The sequence below is a fragment of the Anomalospiza imberbis genome, chromosome 26 (assembly GCF_031753505.1).
Source record: "Anomalospiza imberbis isolate Cuckoo-Finch-1a 21T00152 chromosome 26, ASM3175350v1, whole genome shotgun sequence".
Lineage (NCBI taxonomy): Eukaryota > Metazoa > Chordata > Aves > Passeriformes > Viduidae > Anomalospiza > Anomalospiza imberbis.
Genome location: NC_089706.1, coordinates 6,092,287 through 6,109,759, shown reverse-complemented (window position 1 = coordinate 6,109,759; position 17,473 = coordinate 6,092,287). Strand labels below are relative to the sequence as shown.

The 17,473-nt window shown below is 48.2% G+C and overlaps 1 protein-coding gene across 10 annotated transcripts in view; it reads left to right on the top strand.

Moving 5' to 3' along the window:
• PPP1R12B (protein phosphatase 1 regulatory subunit 12B) overlaps window positions 1-17,473 on the top strand; it is a 134,287-nt gene that overhangs the window by 56,335 nt on the left and 60,479 nt on the right. For 8 of the 10 annotated variants that reach the window (XR_010993793.1, XM_068173623.1, XM_068173618.1 and 5 more), the window contains exons 10-14: window positions 1,433-1,630; window positions 2,393-2,475; window positions 4,579-4,704; window positions 10,311-10,496; window positions 11,026-11,211. Coding sequence is in view for 9 of the 10 variants with exons in the window: in XM_068173623.1 (XP_068029724.1) it covers window positions 1,433-1,630; window positions 2,393-2,475; window positions 4,579-4,704; window positions 10,311-10,496; window positions 11,026-11,211 (779 nt within the window). In the remaining variant the exon portion in view is untranslated. The remainder of the gene's footprint in view (window positions 1-1,432; window positions 1,631-2,392; window positions 2,476-4,578; window positions 4,705-10,310; window positions 10,497-11,025; window positions 11,212-17,473) is intronic. The other 2 variants (XM_068173620.1, XM_068173625.1) reach the window with 2 other exon arrangements.

The window sequence follows — 17,473 nt, the reverse complement described above, 5'->3', positions numbered from 1 at the left end:
AAAGAGTCCTTCAGCTTAGTTAAAAACTCTACAAAGCTCCCTGTCCCGTTAACCAACCGCACACTGGGTTTGTTTGCTGTCCCTCATTCCTTTATGGGAAGGACCAAGGAATAATTGTTCCTTACTCACACTTCTGTGTGCCACTGAGGGTTTCATGTATCTTGGTCATATCTCAGCCTAGAGACTACTGATATACTGAATATCTCCTCATGCAAAACCTCTCTTGCTCTACTCATTCTTGCTGCCTTTCCCTGAACTCTTCCCTTCTTTTCAGCTGCTGCTGAACCCTGGACCTGAGCTGTGTGCAGTAACACAGAGCCACAGTGGTTGTATGTTTTGTATTCTGTACTTTTCCAATAATTCCTAATAATTTGTTTGCTTTATTTCCTGTTCAACTTGGTGCTTAGTCCTGTACAAGTATCTCTTGTGATGTTCAGGCTCCATTCTTGAATGGCAGTGTGCAGCCTTTTGAAAGACTTGGTAACTGTAGCTAAAGTCATAAATTTAAGCAGTTGTGTATTTAAGGACTAATATATGCAGGTCAGAAGTGCCTCATGTAACAAAAAGCACAAAGGCCCATTCTGTCGTGTGCAGTTTACCTGCCCATGGAAGGGGCCTTGGCGAGGCTGAAGTCCAACGTCCTGCTCAAAGCAGGATTAGGCTCATGTCATGTTGCTTTGTCCTGCCTGAGCTCAGCTGAGTATTAAAAGGTCTCTGAGGATGGAGATGCTCTACTCCCTTACTCTCTGTCCCAGCAGCTTCGATCCTGCCAGGAGTTACATCTCCATGTCAGCTGGGATTTCCCAAGTAGAAACTTGTCTGTTCTCTTCCTTTCACTGTAGACTGTAGAGAAGTCTGGTTCCATGTCCTCTGTAAACCCATCCCCAAGTAGCAGAGCATCTAAATCCTGTCTTTGCCTTCTCTTTTCCATGCTGAACAATCCAGGTTTCCTCAGTTTCTTCCTTTACAGTGTTGTTGGCTGCAGCTCCCTGGTGATGTCAATTGCTTCTTCTGGACTCCACTGGTGTGAGGGGTTTATTTGCAGCTAGTTCTGTAAGACCTGAGTATTTGTTTTTTGGTATTCTGCCTTCACTGAATAATTCCCCTTTCCTAAATGGGTGATAATAAAAGCTTCATTATTCCTTATATTCTGTCCTCAAAGCTGGAGGAGGGCATTGTGTAGGCAAAGACCTGCACAGTGACAAAAGATTCCTTTCATCCTCTGTCCTTGGGAATCAGGCACTACAGCAGTTTGCGTCCCTGTGAGTTCACCTTGAGCTCTGTCCTGTAATTAAAGTGAAACAGGAAATAAGTCATTCTGTCTTACAAGTCTAGCCCAGCAAAAACTGGGGCTTGTAAAAACACTTTCTGAACTTAGAGTGTGCCTTGCAGTGCTCTTCCTTTTTGCAAATGTTCGTTTTCTTCTCCACAGTTCAGTTGGCTCAGCAAATCAGACGAGCAGAAGGATGAGTCACCTTCGTCGTGGCGGCTGGGCCTGAGGAAGACTGGCAGCCACAACATGTTGAGTGAAGTTGCTGCCACTCGTGAGGCACAGAGGGATAAAACTTCTTCTATCTATCGCTCCTCATCCAGCCCTCGGATATCTGCACTGTTGGACAACAAGGAAAAGGTTTGGCTTTCAGCAAGGATGTTTCAGTGTATCCACAGGTGTAAACCCCTTTCCCTTTGAGTTATTGCTGGGGTTTGTATCCATAACAAACGAGGGTCTCTTTCATTCTTACCTTCTTTTTCTTTTGAAAAATATCTTCCTCCTATCAGTTGTTTCTCCAGAGCTGGGGTTTGGTGCCCCTTTTGCCTGATTCCTACTCAGTTTGGACCGGGCTGCCACTGAACAGGGGCTGCCAGTCTGGCACAGCCTGTTCTTTACCAGAAAATGTCCAATCAAGACAACAGCACATACCTGCAGTGGAGATTCTCCTTCTCCATCATTTATGTGGACCCCTCCTCTATCTTCCAGCTGCATTTGTAAATCCCATCCCACATATTCAGTAACTGTAACTTGTCTGGCCATGGGTAGATGACTCATCCCCGGAGGTGTTCAAGGCCACCTTGGATGGAGCTCTGGTCTAGTGGACTAAAGATCCCTTCCAACCCAAACCAAATCTCTGATTCTGTGACTGACAAGTTATTCTCTAAGTTAGAAGATGCTTTTATTCACAACCCTGGTCATCAGGAAATCACTTTCAGAAGTGATATTTCTATGCTGTCGTACGTTGCTTTAAGCAACATAAGAGAAGCAAGAAGTTGCTTTAAACCAGCTGGTCAGAGAATGCTTTCTTAGTTGAAGAAGTTTGAATGTGAATTTGTTTACCACTGAATGTGCTGGAAGGCTGAGAGGTGTGTAGCTGAAGTTCCTCTTTTGCTTCACCAGGACAGAGACAACAAGAGTTACCTTGCCACCATAGTCCCCAGAAGACTGAGCAGTACGAGTGATACAGAAGAAAAAGAAAACAGGTGAGACTGGCTGAAGTTAATGCTCAGCTTCCATCCTGTCAATAGTACTTCTGGAATATAATTTTTCTGTAGTCATGCTCTGTATATTTTCTCAGCAGTCTCAAGTACACAGGAATTCACAACATCAAGAGCCAGCTCTGTCTATAAAAGTTCTGGTACGTTGGTTTTCATTTAGGTGAGCAGGAATCAGCAGACTGGTTCCTCCACCCCTGTACTCACACAGGCACAGGCTCCATCCAGACAACCAGATTTATGGATCCTTTTTCCTTTTAATATGCAAGTGCCTCATTTTGTAGCTGCCACCTGCACACGTAGTTGTCACTTGCTCAGCAGTCACCTTCAATCCCTTTGTTCACACCTCTGTCACTCGAGATTCACTTGAGCTTGTGAACTCTCCCATGTAGGAACTCTTCCATTGCATGGCTGTTTTTACAGTCGGTGTGTTAATGCCCCTGGTCCTAACCATGGTGTAAATGGTGTGTGTATGTCAGGAATTCCAGATGTATTTGAGGAGCTGGTCTCTACTAGCAGCTTCTTCAGGGACCTTCCAGTGCCTAAAGCGGCTCCCAGAGAGCTGGAGAGGAACTTTGCACAAGGTCCTGGAGTGACAGAACATGGGGGAATGGCTTCCCACTGCCAGAGGGCAGGGTTGGATGGGGTAATGGGAAGGAATTCTTGGCTGTGAGGGTGGGGAGGTGCCCAGAGCAGCTGTGGCTGCCCAAGCCTGTAAGTGTCCAAGGCCAGACTGGACAGGGCTTGGACCAACCTGGGCAAGTGGAAGGTGTCCCTGCCTGGGCAGGTAGTAGGACAGGATGAGCTTTAAGGTCCCTTCCAACCTTGGCCATTCTGTGATTCAGTTTGTACTAGAAGGAGTAAAATTTGACCTTAGCCTCAATTCCAGCTACTTCCCCCACAGAGGAGGAAAGGCACATGCAGAGCAGTGGCTGTGAACTGTAATTGCTGGGCAGGAGCTGTGGCAGATGACACCCTGAGAGAATTTCAGCACAGCTTGAGAATCTTTGCTGATCTTTTGCTGGAACCTCCCTGCTGTGTCCTTGTTCACTCTCAGGCAGTCTCTGAGATCCAGAGTTTTGCAGGCAATTTGTGTCTGTTGATCAGCTCAAGATTTGGCAGAGGTTGCTATTGAGTGGCACATCCCACTGTAGGAGCTGACAAGTGTCCTTTTCTGGGTGGAGTTGGGACTGGCTGAGGAGTACTGGCCTTCAGGAACAGATGGTGCCCAGGCATGCTGTGTAGTACAGATTTTTTCCCAATATTCTTTCCTTTCAAAACATTTGGGTCTTCCTTTCTGGAACACACAGGTGTCTTGAGAGAGCATCAGTCTAGGTATGACAGCTGGAAATGAGAAATAATTGCATGCTGATAGGGGAATGGAATTAGTGCTGCATTGCAAGCTCCAGGTCCTGTCCAGCACCAGTAGAGAGCAGGATGCAATGCCAAAGTGTGCATTAGCATTAGGGAAAGAGCCCTGTTTTCAGATAAGCAGGGTAAACAGGACTAGGAATTTCTTGATAACTTGTCAAGCAGCTTTAGATACAGTAAATATTTTGTTTGTTGTTTTCTGCTTCATGATTTTGTGGTTGACCTGGCAGTGCTGGGTTAATTGTTGGATTCAGTGATCTTAGAGGACTTTTCCAAGCCTAATGATTTTGTGAAAGGCTTTGCTGTGCTGAATTGCTTTTGTCTTTGCCTGGATACCTTGAAGAATAAAAGCTTCCCTGCAGTTCCAATATATGCCCATTTATACCTTGTTTGATACAGACAGCAGTGAGAATATTAAATGACACTATTTAATATCTTAAATTACTTTTATGGACAATCTCAATTTCATTTGCAAGTTTTCTGACTAAAAAAGATCTTGTTCCTCTTTATGCAAAACATTACATCATCTGTGGTTCTTACGTGAGTTGGCAAGAGCAGGAGCTGATGTTAAGGCCAGAGCAGGTGTTCCTCTGAGCTGTGTCACCTGAACAATGAGGCACGTAGGTGTAGGGGAAGGATCTGTGTTGTGAAACTGTGAAAGAACCAAAAGCAGACTCCAGAGGTTTTTCTAAGCAAAGCCTGTGCTCTGTCCTGCTGTAGGGAATCTGCTGTGAACCTGGTGCGGAGCGGCTCCTACACCCGGCAGCCCTGGAGGGACGAGCCGAAGGGAATCGAAGCTCCCCACTCTGGTGCACCCACTACCTATGTGTCCACCTACTTGAAAAGGTATGTTCAGGTCTGTCTTCCATGGGTTCTCAGGCAGGCAGAACCACTCTTAACATGCCTCCCAGAACTCAGCCTCCTGCTTGTTGCCTCCTGCATCTTGTAACTGACCTTGGGACCCTCTTCTGCTGAGAGTGGGAAAGAATAGATTTTTGATATTTGTCATGCTAAATAGTGTTTTTAAAGGCTATGATTTTTATTAATTTGCAAATTGCTGGACTGAATTTAAATACTCTTCTTCCCATAATTCAAATGCAAAGTTTTCTCTGCTTAATGCTGGTGTTACGGTTAGAGAATAAAACCGAAATTGATCATAAAAACAGATTAATGTAATAAGAGTCTAAAATAATTGTTCAGATAGCTCTTGGTGAGTAAGTTATAGCTTATCTCTAATTTTGGTTTATATTAGTCCATGTTTATAGTATTACCAGAAAGTGGCAGTGATCTTGTGCATGATGTACAGCACTTGCTAAGCAGTAAAACTGATGCTTCCACCGTTGTTTTGTAAGGCACTAAGGAAGCAGTTTGTTCACAGTGTGTGTGGAGTGTTAGTGGCTGATTATTGGTAAAGGAGGCAGGAAGAAGCAGGAAGGCAGTTCCAGGCAGAACTCCTGTAACTGCAGTGTCCTGGACCCCTTGGGAGGCCGAGCCTCGGTGTCCTTGAGGTGCCACCTAATGGCTCTCTCTGAGTGAGCTGAAGCAATGCCCTGCTCTTGTGAGGCAAAGAGTGCATTGCTGGGTTTTCATGTGAGCAGGAGGATCAGCAGGGCCAGCACCTCACCTTTATTTCAGCTGATACTGGAGACCATCTAAACAGCCTGTAATAAACATATCACACTGCAAAGCCATTGTGTTTCTGCTTAAGGAAAACAGCAGCAATAGATTGAGCTTTTAGATTGAGTTTCACCAGATTCTAGACCCTGAACTAAGTAACTGTCCTGAAGATGGAACAATTGCTTGAGATACTTGGGAAGAGGCAATTTGTTCAGTGTTTATGCTGTGTTTATGTAGAGGTAAGTGGTGCTCAAGGATGTGTGTGTCCAGTTGCTGAGCATGTACAGATCCATTGCCACAAAAGGTGAAGCAGCCCCTTCAAGCAGAAGCTTCTGCTCTGCTGCTCCATTCCGGTGACTTCACAGCTATCCTGGGACGTGATGACAGCCCAGCCTCCATGGCTCGTCTCTCTCTGAAGCTGGTCTGACAAGCTGCAGCTGAATACATTGGAAAACTTTTGCCCCTTGCAGCTGGCACACCTGTGCTGCTCCCTGAGCTGAGGGACAGCCCAGTCACCCCCAGGCAATCTTACAAACATTGCTGGTTTATCCCAGCTAATCCTGCACCAGATTTAGTGTTGCACTCACACAGTTGTATTGTATTTCCTTGGTAAACTGTACAGAGAGTGGGGAAGGTTTAGGCTGCATTGGGATGTCACTAATACTGAGTTCTTGTCACAAAGGCTGAATTCTGGCCTTTCATAAGAGAGTGACTGGTTCACAGGAAGGTACAGAGAATAGCTCTGTCAGGTAGGAATAAATGTGCTTTTAAAGGAGAGATCAATGGGTTTGCATTTCATACACAAACAGTAAAACCATGATCAATTAGACCTTTGTCCCATATAGTTTTCTGTAGAAGAGCACAGAGAAATTGAATACGATTATATTGAACTTTTGATTTCTCCAGCCTTGTGCATCCACTCCTAAGATGAGAAAGGAACCTGGATAGACCAAAGCATTTTGTCATTTCCAAGTGTTAGTAAAACTCTGAACCCAACTCCAAAAGGTGAAAGCTTCTTCTTAGAGAGGAAGAATTCAAGGGAATATGACCTGCTTGGATGTCACTGAGGGGATGACTTTATATATCCGCAGCTCCCCTTTGCCTCAGCATTTGACTGATCTCCATAAAGATCACAGCCTGGTTTGGGTTGGAAGGGACCTTAAATCCCATCTCCTTCCACACCTTCCACAAACCTGGCCTTGGGCACTTCCAGGGTTGGGGCAGCCACAGCTTCTCTGGGCAATCCGTGCCAGGGCCTCACCACCCTCACAAGGAGCAATTCCGTCCCAATATCCCTTCTAACCCCTAGTTATGTTCTTTAAGTGCTTTATATGACACCCCAAACAGAATGAACAGCAGCAGCAGATCATCTTAAGATGGCAAAAAAGCTGGGTTTTTTTTCTTTTTCTTTTTCTTTTTCTTCTTCTTTTTCTTTTTCTTTTTCTTTTTCTTTTTCTTTTTCTTTTTCTTTTTCTTTTTCTTTTTCCTTTTCCTTTTCCTTTTCCTTTTCCTTTTCCTTTTCCTTTTCCTTTTCCTTTTCTTTTTCTTTTTCTTTTTCTTTTTCTTTTTCTTTTTCTTTTTCTTTTTCTTTTTCTTTTTCTTTTTCTTTTTCTTTTTTTCTTTTTTAATAAAAGGGAACAAAATAACTTGCAGCAATGTTACAAATGTTCTTCAGCTTCTGTTGAAGCATATATTGATGCTCTCTCTCTCTCTCTCTCTCATGGTACTGGCAGTTGTTGTGCTTTCTCTGTGTGTGCCACTGGCCCAGAAATCTACAGAACCCTGCTCTAATATCCCGGTGTCCATTTTAGTGTGTACTGGCCTTCAAAAATCCAGGTCACTTTGACTGTAAATGAAAGGATGTGGAGGAAAACTGGCATAGCAGGTTGGATTAGTTCAGCATCCTGCCTTAGACATCAGCCAGAGTGCTGCCTCCCCAGGAAGGGCTCACACTGGAATGAAATCCTTCAGCCACACAGTTTTTCCTTCATTTCACATTTGTGCAAGTACCTCCTTGCTGGTTCTGGTCACATAAAAGCCATTGCAGTGAGCCAGGATAACAGTCCCTGCAGCCCAGACTCTGTTTCTGACAGCAGCTGGTTTTGAAGGAGAAGCTGCAAAAGCCAGGATAACTTCAGAGCAGTCTGCTACCTCCCACACTCTCCAGCAATCAGGGATTTAGGAGCCAGGGGTTATATTTAACCATTGTTCTTAATAGCCACCACTGCAGCCAGCTTCCATACCCACATCCTAGTTTGATCTCTGCAATACCCCCTGGCAGTGTGTTTTAAAAAATAGTTATGTGCTTGTGCAAACCTTTTTTATTACCACATGTGGAAGCTTTTTAGGAGTGTGAAGGTTCTTAAGTAAAAGTTTTTAATGCCTTTAAAGTATTTCTTAAAGTCAGAAGGGTTTTTTTTTTTATTGCTTTGAAGTATTGCCTTACATTTCATTGCTCATTACCTGATGGTTCTGTTGTGGTGATAATGTTAGAGAATGAGGAGCAGTGTGTCAGTGCCTTTTTTTATTTCTGATGTTGAATCATTCAGCTTAATTCCATAGTCCTCCCTTGCACAGACTCCTATGGATGCAGCTGTTAATTAACAGAATTCCCTGACTAACCTTTGTATTGCAATTTTCTGGTCCAGTTCAGATCAGATGTGAACAATGGAGTAAATGCCTTGGAGTGCTCCTCACACTGTGCAGTGCCACCCATGCAGGGGGACAGGCTGGGAGGTGGATTCCCACAGAGGTGGCAATGCCTTGGCTCCCTTTGGAGCAGGAGTGTGTTCCTGGTGCCCAGCATCACATTTCTCTGCCCATGTGTGTTGGAATGCCATCCCTGTGCCCTCTTCTTCCACTCCTCCTCCTCCTTTCCTCTTATCCCCCATGTCATTGCTCTCCCAGCCACCTGGTGCTGCTTCCATCCTCACCCATTGCCTTTCCCTTCTGAAAACCAATCCTTGTCAGGGCTTTTTTGATAACCTTCCTGCATCCTCCTTTCCTGACCAAGTTCCTTCTCTCTCTTGCAGCCACCCTTGTGCCCCAGCCTCTCTGCCTTTGGCTGTCCTAGGATGGTGCCACATCAGCTCTGTTCCCCCAGAGCTGCCATCACCTTTTCCCCTGCTGATCCTCTCCTTCCTTCCCCAGCCACAGGCTCTCCTGCCCTCCTCTCCTCACAACACTCATTTATGCAACTCCACGGCCGCTTGCTCCACCTGCTCACCCCAGCCGGGCTTCTCTCCCCACTCCCACCCTCCTCCCAGCCCATCTCCAGGGCTTGGCTTTTCCCTCTGGAGCAGAGAGCCAAGAAGGGAGGGGCTTGCTTCCAGCAGGGCTTCCTGCTCCTGCATGCTCCAGGCAGGGCTAGCATTCCAGAGAAAGCTCTGTTTAGGGTCTGGCAGAGGTTGCTACCTGGTGACAATGATTTGCTTGTTCCTGTGTGACCTGGATATGGCAGGCAGCCATCAACCGAGGAGCCCAAATGGGAGGTTCCTCCCTGTGGAGGCCTTCCAGGATGCTCTATTGTCCCCTTTGGCTCCCCAGGGACCAGCTGCTCATGCTGGGCTTGCTGGGGGCCTTGGCATGTAAAACTGGCTTGTAAATTGGGTGCCTGGGTGAGCATCCTTTCTCTGGTCTCCTGTCCTTGGATGTGGTCCTGCCCCTTCCCAGTACTGTTTCAGCCTCAGGCTGCTCTCTGGATTCTTACTCTAGAGTTGATTTTCAGTTTCATTCTGTTGTCCCTGGCTTTCCCTAAAACCTGCAGCTCTGTCCTGGCCTGCTTCTTTCCTCTAGGTCAGCTTTTATTCCTGTGCAACCACTTTGGTCCGTGTGCCCTGCCATGGGAGCCATTAGGATGCAGAAGGTGAGAGCCAGCCTTCCTAGCCTTTGATGCTTCAGACAGTCCAGTCTGACCAGTAGCAAGCAGGCATGCCAGATGCTGGGAAAGGTGTGGCAGGGCCCTAGGAGCCACTGGATTGCTCTGTGCAGGCAGTGAGCAGCTTGTGTGCAGGGATTGGACATGTGCAAGAAGGAGATTCTGCCAGATTTCATCAACTCTGTTTTCAGAGATATGCAGCTTTTCCCACTAGAATGGATTTTCTGTCCCATTAGGGCAGATTTTCTCTCCCCTTGGGCTAGATTTTCTTTGAAAAAGTGAAAGGGTCCATCCTTGTATAAGAGCTCTTCTTCTTTCCTTCTCCGTCTTCTCCAAAATATGAGCACAAATACAGTTTTTCAGTAAGATTGGTTTTCAGGGCTTGCTTTGAACTGGCAAAATATTATTTCCCTTGCTCATTCTTGAATATCTTTAGACAGCTGTGCTAGCTATTTTCCAGAAATACAGTTTGTGCCAAACATGTCTTAGAGAGAATTAAATCCTGAACTGATCATCTTTGCCAAAACTTTAAGCCACTGGAAATAAGTTCTTAAAACTTGAAGTCCTGGACATCCTCAGGGGTGATGCAGCCAGAACAGCTTTTGTCACTCTCCTTTCCTGCTTTAAGCATCCTCATCCTTGCACCTGCCTTTCCCCAGGGCACAGGGTGCTCCATATGCCCTGCTTTCCTGCAGCAAGGTTTTTTCCTTTCCTGATCCTCCCCAGCTCCCCATGCCATTATTCTCTTGCTGGAACTGAGCTGGGCTTAGCTAAGCAGGGCTCTGCTGGCACTGGCCTGTGTGGGTAACCGGCGACAGCTCCGCCGCTCTCTGATCTCCTTGCACACGTTTTGCTGCCATGTGGTACCTGCTCCCTTCCCAGCTGCCAGCCTGGCTGTGGGATGTGCTGTTGAATATTTACTGTGCTCTGAAGGACGTGATTTTGTGATGTTTTACAGTGCTTCATTTGGTAGAAGTAGTGACCTGAGCAGTCCCTACATTTCAGCCAGTCGCAGTCCATCTCTAGCTACCTCACCCACTGCCATTGGCTCATCTACCTCCCCGGGCACCCCGTGGCAACCTGTCTCTTGCTGTCCCACATCTCTCGGTGTGAACACTCCTGCTTCAGCCCTCCACAACACCAGGTAATGGCTCCCAGCGGAGACAGCGCTCCAAAAGTCAGCATTTGGGTTGGAAGTTCTGGAGTGGATTAGGGCTCGGAGGTGTGCTTCCACATGGGACGTGCTGATAAGCAATTCCAGAATGATGAGCAGTCTCAGGATGGTGGTGTTGGACAGTCCCAGTGGTGGGTGTGACTGGCAGGCAGGTAACAGCCCACAGTGTGTCCCTTGTGCCCTCTGTCCCTGTGACACAGCACGTGCTCGGGCTGCCCTCGGGTGCTCAGTGTACAAGCTCTTGGAGTTCCTTCCTTCTGCTTTTTCACCAGGTTCATTTTTCTGATAATTTTTCCTACTAACAGGGATGTGAAGGCTATTAATTCCTCCTGCTCATTCTTCTCCAAGTTTTGTAAAATTCATTTTACTGTGGCTGTTCTCTACAAACACATGAGTGTAAAGTGAGGAGGATGAACTGTCCGTGCTCCGTCGAACAGGTTGGACTTGGTCAGCACTGGAGTTCACTTGCTTTGCTTTCCATATGTCTTCTCTATTTCAGAGCCCCTTTCAGGCAACAAACTGATTCTGCTGTAGAGAAAAACACAGAGGGCAGCTGTGCCAGCACCCCTCTAGGTGTAATCACAAACCATGCTGTGCTCGGCGCTGCCAACGGCACCGGGAATGCCGGGGCTGCCTCCGCCCCGGGGAAGGACCTCTCGGCTGAGGAGGCCAGGGAGCGCAGAAGGTCAGTGAGGAGTGGGCTCTGGTGGCCCTCTCCACGGGCAGCTCTCACATGGTGGTGATGGTGGGGGTGTAAGAACTGCTTTTTAGGTGTTCCGTGAAGTTCCCAGGCTGCTGTCCCTACTCTGTCTGAAGGGTTTGAACTGAATCATCACTGGCTTGTAGGTTAAATTTAGTTTCCTAATTTTCTGTCTCTTCAGCATCTCAGCCTTTTTCTTCAGTACTAATCTCAGCTCCTAATCTCAGCCCATCCCTGTGTGTTTGCAGGGACGCACAGCAGAGCAGCCACTCACAGTGGGTTCTGTAAAATGAATCCCATCCTAAAAAGACCTTTGCACTGAGACACAGTCAAATAAAATCTGTCCCTCTGATTCAGCTCAGCTGTGTTTACTTATGCCCTGATGGAGAAGTCCCCCAGATTCCCTTTGCAGTTAGTGGGCGAAAACAAACATTCCTGGGGCGTGTAGGTGTGTGACACAGTAGGAGATGGACTCCAGCAGCAGGTATGACTTTGACTGGAAAGGCCAGAGGTAGGAGACTGCCATGTGCAGCTGAGGCCGTTCCAGCGGCAGTGGGAATGACTCTGACTCCAGCTGGTGGGATCTCTTTCTTATCACATGGTGTTATTTTAAGACTGGGGAAATACAAACAGACAGAGCTCTTTTCAGAGGAGCTCTACCCTGTGCATTAATTACAGAATATTAAATGATCCATATATTCTTCCTGCAAGATTAACTTCTCCAAAACCTGTCTCTTCTAATGGCGTCGGTGAAAGCAAATAGTAGTAAATAAAATACAGTGATGAGCTGGGTGTTTCTAACCAGCAGTGAGTTCATGCAGAGTACATAATGCCTGGATTCTTCCAAACTGTCATAGTGATTTATTGAAATACAACCCTTCCTGAGTGCAGATAGCGCTCTGACACATCTTAAATGGCCTGAGGCGGAAGGATGGCAAAAGCAATAATGGGAGTTATCAGCCTACGGGGCTAAAGGTGGTGGGGCTGAGCTGCTGCTCAGCTTCACCTGCAGCACATCCAAGCAAGGTGGGCTGTGCTGTTGGAAAATACTCAAACTTGTAATGCTGCTTGGAATTTTTTTTTCCCAGAGCTTGCACAGGGAGCGCTTGGAAGGTATTAAAACATTCAGGAGGAGCCACATTCATCAGCTTTGTGTGCAGGCACAATTTGCACTAGCCACTGCAGGGTATCTGGTGTGAAAACACTTGGGTTAGCCCTGGAAGTGCCTCTGTGTGCTCCTGTTGCATAGCTGGAGGTCACTTGGCTTGGGGTCATTTGCAATTGAATCGGGATGAGCTGCCAAAAGATAACTGCCAGTGCCCAGTGAGGTTGTGCAAGAGGACAGAATGAGTATTGTGCTCTCAGTTCTCACTAAAGACCTTTCACAATGGTCTCCATTTTAGCAAGCCCAAAATCAGTCTCAGAAGCAGGTTTTTCCCTGCTCAAAAGTCCTCCCAGACTTCTGGCACTGTCTGCAGATAAAGAACTGGACCGGGATAGTTACTTGTAGATGTCCAAAAAAGCATCCATTAATATTACTGCATTGGCATTTACTGCCAAATCTGTTTCTATAAATAATACAGAAGATCTCTTTGTCTCCTGCATTTTTATTAGAGAATCCTCTCCTGTGAATTATGGTAATGTAAGGAGAAAACACCAGAAAATTCCTCCCACCTTTAATTGATGCTTTGAAACTACTGAGAGGAAAAAAGCCCAGAAATGCTGCATTGTGCTCATGGGGGAGAAAACCTTACTGATGAATGTACGTCCTCACAGTGGGATAAAGTGTCTGGGAGCTACCTGCACATTGGAACTAGGACACATGGACCCAGGGAGACAGGAGAAGTCACCTAAACAGGAAAAGCTTATTAGAGAGGGAGACCAATTCCAGTAAAATAAAAAGGCAAATGGCAAACAGTTGTCAGAGCAGTGCTGTATGGATTTCAGTTCCCAGTGGCAGCTGTTGCAGGAGTGCTTGGGCTGCTTTGGTGTTTCCAAAGCACCAGCTTGCTCTTAGCAACAAAAACATAAACAGGCTGATCATCTAATTTTAGATCACAGGGATATCTCCGAACTTGTGGCCTTAAAATTATCTGTGTGAAGCCAAAAGGTTAAAGCAGAAGAGGCTGCTTAGGGCTGGGAATGAACCACTGGCATAGTGCACTGGAGTGCTGGTTTGCATCCTCTGGTGGCCAATAAGCCTTCCCCTGTCCCACCACAGTTTGACCCATGGTGGTTCACCTGCTCCTTGTTTTCCAGCTGAATTGGTCAGGCTCCAGTAAATGCAGGAAAATACTATAACTTACAGGGGGAGGAACGAACAAAGAGCAGAGGGGCAGTGGAGCAGAGATCTGGTTGGGGCGTGCGATGCCACGTGGTGCCAGCTGGACCGTGCCCGGTCAGGGCTGGGGCCTGGCTGCTGCCACGTGTGTTCTGCGTGTCCTGCTGCACCTCCCAGCTCCCGTGTGTCCTAATGCAACTCCCATGTGTCCTACTGCACCTCCCGTGTGTCCTGCTGCACCTCCCGTGTGTCCTACTGCAACTCACAGCCTCCCGTGTGTCCTGCTGCAACTCCCGTGTGTCCTGCTGCACCTCCCAGGTCCCGTGTGTCCTGCTGCACATCCCGTGTGTCCTACTGCAACTCCCATGTGTCCTGCTGCACCTCCCAGCTCCCGTGTGTCCTGCTGCACCTCCCAGCTCCCGTGTGTCCTAATGCAACTCCCATGTGTCCTGCTGCACCTCCCGTGTGTCCTGCTGCACCTCCCAGCTCCCGTGTGTCCTAATGCAACTCCCATGTGTCCTGCTGCACCTCCCGTGTGTCCTGCTGCACCTCCCAGCTCCCGTGTGTCCTACTGCACCTCCCAGCTCCCGTGTGTCCTGCTGCACCTCCCGGCTCCCGTGTGTCCTGCTGCACCTCCCAGCTCCCGTGTGTCCTGCTGCACATCCCGTGTGTCCTACTGCAACTCCCATGTGTCCTGCTGCACCTCCCAGCTCCCGTGTGTCCTGCTGCACCTCCCAGCTCCCGTGTGTCCTAATGCAACTCCCATGTGTCCTGCTGCACCTCCCGTGTGTCCTGCTGCACCTCCCAGCTCCCGTGTGTCCTGCTGCACCTCCCGGCTCCCGTGTGTCCTGCTGCACCTCCCAGCTCCCGTGTGTCCTAATGCAACTCCCATGTGTCCTGCTGCACCTCCCGTGTGTCCTGCTGCACCTCCCGTGTGTCCTACTGCAACTCCCAGCCTCCCGTGTGTCCTGCTGCACCTCCCATGTGTCCTGCTGCACATCCCAGCTCCCGTGTGTCCTGCTGCACATCCCGTGTGTCCTACTGCAACTCCCATGTGTCCTGCTGCACCTCCCAGGTCCCGTGTGTCCTGCTGCACCTCCCAGCCTCCCGGGTGTCCTGCTGCACCTCCCGTGTGTCCTGCTGCACCTCCCAGCTCCCGTGTGTCCTGCTGCACCTCCCGTGTGTCCTGCTGCACCTCCCAGCTCCCATGTGTCCTGCTGCACCTCCCAGCCTCCCGGGTGTCCTGCTGCACCTCCCGTGTGTCCTGCTGCACCTCCCAGCTGCTGTGTGTCCTGCTGCACATCCCAGCCTCCCGATGCTCCTCTGCAGCACTGCGGTGTGCTAATGCTGTGAGCTGGAAATGTGCCATCTCCCACAGCCAGTGCTTGTGCCAGGCAGTTTCTTTTGGGTTTTTTCTGGGCGTTTTGGAGCTGCTGATGAACGGTGCTGTCTGGCCATTTGGATGATCTCCTGCCAAAAGCAAATTGTCTCCCATTGCCAGTGTGTTTGTCCACTGAACTCAAACAGCCCTTGCTCTGCTGAGGGTGGATTTCAGCTGTGTGGATGTTGTGCCTGCAGTACCTCACACAGACTTTGTTCTTCTAGGGCAGAACTAACAGCTTCCTCGTTTCTGCTGGGTGCCCATAGATGGTGGGGAATGGGGGGTCCCGTTGGTTGGAGCCCAGTGCTGGATCATCCACCTTCATCCAGGGTGACAGCGGCCTCTAGTGCCACCAAAAGCTTCTTACCCAAGTTCTCTGCATCCTTGTCTGTGCGGGTTCAGTGCAGGGCTCTGGTCATGGCTTCTCCCGGCAGCCCTGCACTGCAGCCCCCACCAGAGTTATTCCTGGTGTCACAGCTCTGGGCTGCTCAGAGCTCTGTCCCCTGGGCTTAGAAAGGGGCTGCAGGAGATTCTGCCATACTGGAATGTCACTTGAGCCATGAGATATCTGTACTGGAAAGAAAGTCTGGGAGATATGGCTGAAGCTTTTCATACTCTTCTTATAGAAGTTTTACTTCCCAAAACAGCTGGAAATGTGACTGTGCAGCCCACAGCTGGCACGTGGGGTGAGACATGCTGTGTCTGAGAACTTCTGAAAGTCAGGTCTGTGCTCTCAGTTATGTGGCCAGTTTAAAAGGACTCTTGATTTTGAAATCTCTCCTGGTTTGCCAAGAATTAGGATTTTTTTTTTTACTCCCCCCCCCCCCCCCCCCCACTGTGTTTATACAACTGAATTCTGCCATTGTCTCTGTTCTTCTTGCTCCTCAGGAAGGTTACAGCAGGATGGTTCTAGCACTTGCCATCAGACATGCTCTTAGAGACAGAAAACTCATCTCTCTCCTTACTTTTTAATTTATTCTGACCAGTTTCTCACATAACTGCACAATCCCTGGAGGTGTCCAAGGTCAGGCTGGACAGGGCTTGGAACAACCTCATCTAGTGGAAGGTGCTCCTGCCCATGGCAGGGGGTGGAACTAGATAAGCTTTAAGGTCCCTTCCAAACCAAACCTAACCGTTCCATGAATCCATGACAAATCCAGAGTAGGAGTGAGGTGGATTTGTTTTCTGCTTGCTTTAGGGCTGGCGGCTCTGCTCAGCCCATGTCTTCTTGCCCTCTAAAGTCTCCCCTAGAAATACTTTTCAGCTGAAGGAAATTCACTGACATGCCAGGTAACTGTGTTTGAGAAACACTTCTGTTTCCTGCTTCATTCCCAAGAGGAATTCATTTTTCATTCTAAGGATCCAGCTGCTAATTATAGTAGCATATATTATTAATATATTATTAACTGAATCCTCCTCCACCAGTACTGTTAGATGAACAATTTTTGGCAAGTCCTTTTACCTCGTGGTTCTTGTCCTGTGGACATTCTGAGTGTGTCTCCTCTAGGAACAGCATGGATGTGTCACCTGATATGTCCCTTAACCCTTATGATCTGACAAATGGAATAAAGGACCCTGATCTCTGTGGAAGTTAAAACTATGAGATTTGCATTCAAGGAGTATTTAAATGTCACTTGAGAGGAACTGGCAGAAGGGGCTGTGAGCAATAGCTCACTGCTGCCATATTTTTTTTAATAGCATTTGACTCTCTAATCCTTATCATTGACTGATGTAAAGCTGAGTGGTCTCAATCTCCTGGGAAGGTCACTGGGGAAGCAGAGCGGTGGGATGCTCATGCAAGGAGCTGCTACAAGGCAAGGGAAGGATTCCTGTCCACACTACACAGTGGACAACAAGAAGTTAAGAGGTTTCTCTCTCCTGTGAAGAGCTGAAAGATCATCTGACACCTGCTGTGACAGCATTTCCCTGCCCCTGCCTCTGCCTCTGCACTTAATCGCTTTCAGATAAAGTTGTCCCTTTTTTCCAAGGCTGCTGGTGCAGATGACGTGGGAGGGCAGGAATTCTGCTGGCCATGGGATTGTCCATGTTGGGAAGAGGCAAGATTGCTCCTGCTGGATCAGAAATCAGGCTGCATTTTTATTTTGAGTAAGGTCGAGGTGTGGGCTGGGGTCAGTGCGGTTTCCTGTAGGGGCGGCGAGCAGGTGTGTGCTGCATGCTCAGCCAGCAGGGCTTTATCCACCCAGGCCTCAGGGGAAGGGGGGTGGATATTTTGGCATTTGCTTTGGGCGGGGGAGCCCAGGCTGTAGGTTGGCCTGCTAACAAAAGCAGGAATCCATGCAGGATCCTTCAGGAATGGTCAAGGAAAGGAAGCAGGGACCACTTGAGCTAAGCATTGTAAAAGAACTGCAGCTTGGCAGCATGGAGCAAGCAGCAGGTAAAACTGCCTTTTCCCCAGCCCTGTCCATGCCCAGTGTGTGTGTAATTCCTCTTGCCTTACTAATGGGAACCACTGCCCTGCTGCACGCGCTTCACCCTCGGTCTAACAGCAATAATGGCACCTTTTGGCTCCGGTGCCATCCCAGTGCCACTGCCTGGATGTTCAGGGGCTGGCCTTTACTAACCTG